Source organism: Nematolebias whitei, chromosome 16 (genome assembly GCF_014905685.2).
Source record: "Nematolebias whitei isolate Nwh7 chromosome 16, NemWhi1, whole genome shotgun sequence".
Classification (NCBI taxonomy): domain Eukaryota; kingdom Metazoa; phylum Chordata; class Actinopteri; order Cyprinodontiformes; family Rivulidae; genus Nematolebias; species Nematolebias whitei.
The window spans coordinates 44,266,109-44,270,995 of NC_056513.1; the positions used below are offsets into that span (position 1 = coordinate 44,266,109).

A 4,887-nucleotide genomic window follows, 5' to 3' on the forward strand; every position below is an offset into this window, starting at 1 on the left:
CCCCCCCCTCCAAATAAATAAATAAATAAATAATGATAATAGGCAGCACAGTGGTGCAGTAGTAGAGTTGCTGCCTCCCAGCGAGCAGGTCACCGGAAAAAAACCCCGACTGGGGGCCTTTCTGGGGGGAGTTTGCATGTTCTCTCCGTGCTGTGTGGGTTTTCTCCGGGTGCTCCAGTTTCCTCCCACAGACCAAAAACATGCATGTTAGACTGATTGGTAACTCTGAATTGTCCTTAGAGAGAGTGTGACTGGTTGTTTGTCTCTATGTGTCCCTGTGAGGGACTGGAGATCTGTCCTGAGTGTACCCCGTCTCTCGCACAGGGACTAATGGATATGGGCACCAGTGACCCCCATGACCTGAAAAGGAAGAAGTTCAGGCTGTTGTAAAAAAAAATCCGATGTGAGTTGCCATCCATCCATCCATTATCTTTACCCGCTTCTTCCATTTTGGGTCACGGGGGTCGCCGGTGCCCATGTCCAACAATCACTGTGCGAGGGGCGGGGTACACCCTGGACGGGTCGCAAGTCCATCACAGGGACACATAGAGACAAACAACCATTCACTCTCTCACTCACACCTAGGGACAATTTAGAATCACCAATCAGCCTAACATGCATGTTTTTGGTCTGTGGGAGGAAACTGGAGTACCTGGAGGAAACCCACGCATGCACAGAGAGAACATGCAAACTCCACCCAGGAAGGCCCCTGGACCGGGGTTTGAACCAAGGACCTGCTCGCTGAGAGGCAGCAGCTCTACCAGTTGTGCCACCGTGCTGCCCCATGTGAGTTGCATTAGGGCAAAAAAAAACCTGCCTTAGTGGGAAGTATTCTCATGATGAGAGGCTGCACATATTGTTATTCATTTCTGTTGCACCTTGTCTCCTCCTTTTGCCGTTTCTCTTCACATCGGACTTCAGGTCCAACTCACAATCCAGCATCTGCAGAAGTTCTGGATGACTCTGCCTTTGTGGGCTGCATCACTGGTGACCAGGAAGCTGAATACAGAGGTGTGGTGGACAGAACCACCTGCAACTCAACGTTGGAAAAACTAAAGAGCTGCAGGTGGACCACAGGAAGAAGATCAACCCCCTCCAACCCTATCAACATCAAGGGTAGTAACCTATCAACATCAAGGGTACTAAGGTGGACAAAGTGGACTTCTACAAGTACCTGGGGGTCCACCCAGACAATAAACTGGACTGGACAGCTAACACCAGCGTCCACTACAAGAAAGGACAGAGTCGCCCTCTTCTTCTGAGTAGACTCGGGTTCTTTAACATCTGCAGGACCATGCTGCAGATGTTTTACCACTCGGTGGTCTCCAGCGTCTTCTTGTACGCTGAGGTGTGCAGGGGCAGCAGGGTGAAGAAAGATGACGCCAACAGACTTGATAAACCCATGAGGAGAGCTGGTTCAGTTCTGGGAGTGGACCTGCAGTCTCTGACAGAGGTGTCTGAGCAGAGGATGCTGAGGAACCTGCTCCAGGTCCTGAACAACACATCACCCCCCCTGCAGGACACACTGGACTCTTACTGCTGCACCTTCAGTCTAGACCAGACCTGGGCATTGTACGGCTCCAGGGCCACATGCGGCCCTTTGGTTGACTCTGACCGGCCCCCGTAAGGGGAATTACAAAATACATATGTAAACAAATGAAGTTAACCAAATCAGATATAGATCCTCTCTCAATAATGATGTCAGCTTTGCTTCACATCTCCACCTCAGACCTTCAACCTGACTTTAACATTTCTGTTAAAGCCCAACAGAGACTAGACTTCTCTCACTAAACAAGAAAAAAGAACTGAAAAACACCAAATGAGATGTTTAGACTACAAATGTAGGCACGTGAAGAACCGGGACTCGAAATCACAGTTCAGTGACGATCACTATTATATGATGTTTCATAATATTTGGAGTACAAAGACAATATTGTGATATATTTAGAAAGCTAAGAACTTTTTCCAGCAGTATATAAAACTCAAAATGAGTTTTGGTGTGAATGTGACTGAAAATGATCATTAATATAACGTCACAAATGGTAAAAATGTTAACAGTTTACCATTGCACTGGAAAATTTAATTGAATAAATGACATTTTTGTATGGAAACCTCGCTTTTTTCGTTGCTTAATCATAACAAATACTCTTACCAGCTTGTTAAAACAGTGCTATGTACTGCTTTTAATAATGAAATACTATTATTATGCAGTATTGAGTTAAGTTGAAATCAGGTCTCTCTTGTAAATGAGTCCTCGAGGCTCAATGGGATTTACCTGTCTAAATAAAGGTTGAATGAAAAAGTCATTTGTGCCAGCCCTCCACAATATTTGTTGTTTCTCATGTGGCCCCATGGAAAAAATAATTGCCCACCCCTGGTCTAGACTGAGACCACCGAGGTGCTCCACAGAACAACACAGGAAGTCCTTCAAACTTTTCAACTCCTCCCCCTTTCTGCACACAGCACAATAAATTAATCCTGAACTACAATAAACACTTTAATGTTTCTGTCTGCACCTGATTAGAACTTAAGTGTTGGTATTTTTATATTCTCTGTTATTTTTTTGTATCTTGTGTGATTCTTGTGTATGTTCCTTTGTACTGAAACTCTGGCACAACAATTTCCTGTGGGGTCAGTAAAGTTCTGTCTTATCTTGTCTTGTCTTACTGACAGTACGGCCCTTTGTTGTATTATATAATACAGAGATTTCTTCTCCGCTCACTATATGTTTATACATAAATTATATTTTTTATCGTTGTGTTTTTTCTCTTAAAATTAAATCAAGACTTCATTTTGGTAAAAACAACACAGATGTCTGAGGAATTATTTATTTTATGGTGAAAACACTTTAATAAAAACTACTGTTTAAATCAAAGTAGGTTTAAGGCAAATTTATTTTGACCATTTTAGGCATATAATCCACTGACGAGGCACATTTTCTGTGCGTTTTAGCCATTTATGTATGAAACAGTTTGGCTCATCCAGGAGATGGCTGGCTCTGTTGTTCTAACTTTGATTCTTTTAGCTACTATTTGTCATCTTTAAGGTGTTCTGCTTCTTTCACTTTTTTAATTGTTTTAGCTTCTTCAGCTGTCAGCAGCCCTTCAGCACTCAGTATTCACACTTTCACAAATAATGCTCTGCTTTCATTTATGAAACCTGCTGCCCTTGACCAAATTATATCAGATGAATGAATTCACAAGGAAATGATAATTGTCCTCACTCATAAAATGTAGACCAGCCAATCTGGATGCTCTTGGTTGCCAGTAAGCCACTGTTTCCATGGTAAGTAAATAAAACCAGCTCCTGACCCTGAGCAGTGAGAGACTTTAGACCCCCGTTAGTCCCAATGGTCAGCCAAATGACCTATAAGCACAAAACAAACATTAAATATTTATATTCTGCTCACAATCAAAATCATCATTAGAGCCACAGAAAGTATGTAACTGTAGGAAAACTTGAACTTCTCACCTGATTATCAGGAGCGACCACACGTACAGGCATCCTGTTGGTGTCCCTCCGAATCCGAAGAGTGTTCCCGCTACTGTCCGTCACAGCTGTTACATCCTCCTCATTGCTAAAAACACAAAATGACTAAATGAAAACTGAGCTATGACTAACACTGAAAGGAGTCAAACTGCTAAAGTGATGATATTTTTATAGTAAAAATGGTGTACCGACCTGTAGCTGAAGTTGTATTTGTAGTCTCCAGTCACCAGAGACAGAGTGAACTGGTGCGTCCCATTAGCATCAAACACATAGAGTTCTTGAGAGGCTGGAGAGGCCACTTCATAGGACCTGGGTCCTGAAGCCAAAGAACCTGAATACAAAAAAAAGAAGAAACTCTGACTTACGAAGGACTTTATTTATTTTACACTTAAAAAGATATAAAAAACAACAATAAAATGTGGAACTGTGATTGGGTTTGAAGAGACCAAATCATCCATCCATCCATTATCTTTACCCACTTCTTCCTTGTTGGACCGCAGGGGTCACTGGTGCCCATATACAGCAGTCCCTGGGCGAGAGGTGGGGGACACCCTGGACAGGACTCCAGTCCATCACAGGGACACATAGAGACAAACGAGACAAACAACCATTCACTCTCTCTCACCTAGGAACAATTTAGAGTTACCAATCAGACTAACATGCATGTTTTTGCTCTGTGGGAGGAAACCGGGTTACACGGAGAAACCCACGCTGCACGGAGAGAACATGCAAACTCCACCCAGAAAGGCCCCCGGACTGGGAATTGAACAAGGGTAACTTGCTCGTTGTGAGGCAACAGCTCTACCAACTGCGCCACCGTGCTGCCAAAAACAAATATTTTTGAAATTATAAACGGGGCATACTAAAACTATTTAAGCCTGTTCTACTGGTTTTACTGATAAGATGAGCACACACATGTTCACATTTTATACATTATTTTGTGTAACTAAAAGGATAATTTACGCATTTAAAAATTCTGAATTATTTGAACAACGAGGTGTGCAATGGCTGCTTGGTAACTTCAACTTTTGGGTAGAAGTACAGTAGTCCCTCGCTACTTCACAGTTCATTTATCATGGACTCGCTCTATCACGATTTTTCAAAATAAGATTGGACATGACACACAATTGGCATGGAATTTTAATTTAAAATAAATTATTTTAAATTATTTAGCACCTGCTACACATTTGTGCAGCCCATACTGCAGGATAAACTTCAGCTGATCAGCTGATCTGCGTGCAGAGCTGAGAAGCAGGCGTGGCCAAGAACGCTTGCAGGTGGCAGAGAGCAGCGGAGGCAGAGAGAGGGACATCATGACATTCTGTGCTCTTTCAGAGCTTCTTTTACAGTTTCTATCTATCTATCTATCTATCTATCTATCTATCTATCTATCTATCT

The 4,887-nt window shown here is 42.7% G+C and overlaps 1 protein-coding gene across 1 annotated transcript in view; it reads right to left on the reverse strand.

Annotated features, from left to right (window-relative positions):
* The window catches only part of LOC119422541 (teneurin-3), a gene marked incomplete at its 5' end in the record, with an annotated part of 39,408 nt that overhangs the window by 21,442 nt on the left and 13,079 nt on the right, over positions 1 to 4,887 (reverse strand). Inside the window, 3 exon segments of the mRNA XM_037689917.1 lie at positions 3,224 to 3,366; positions 3,472 to 3,577; positions 3,682 to 3,820. Coding sequence (XP_037545845.1) covers positions 3,224 to 3,366; positions 3,472 to 3,577; positions 3,682 to 3,820 — 388 coding nt within the window.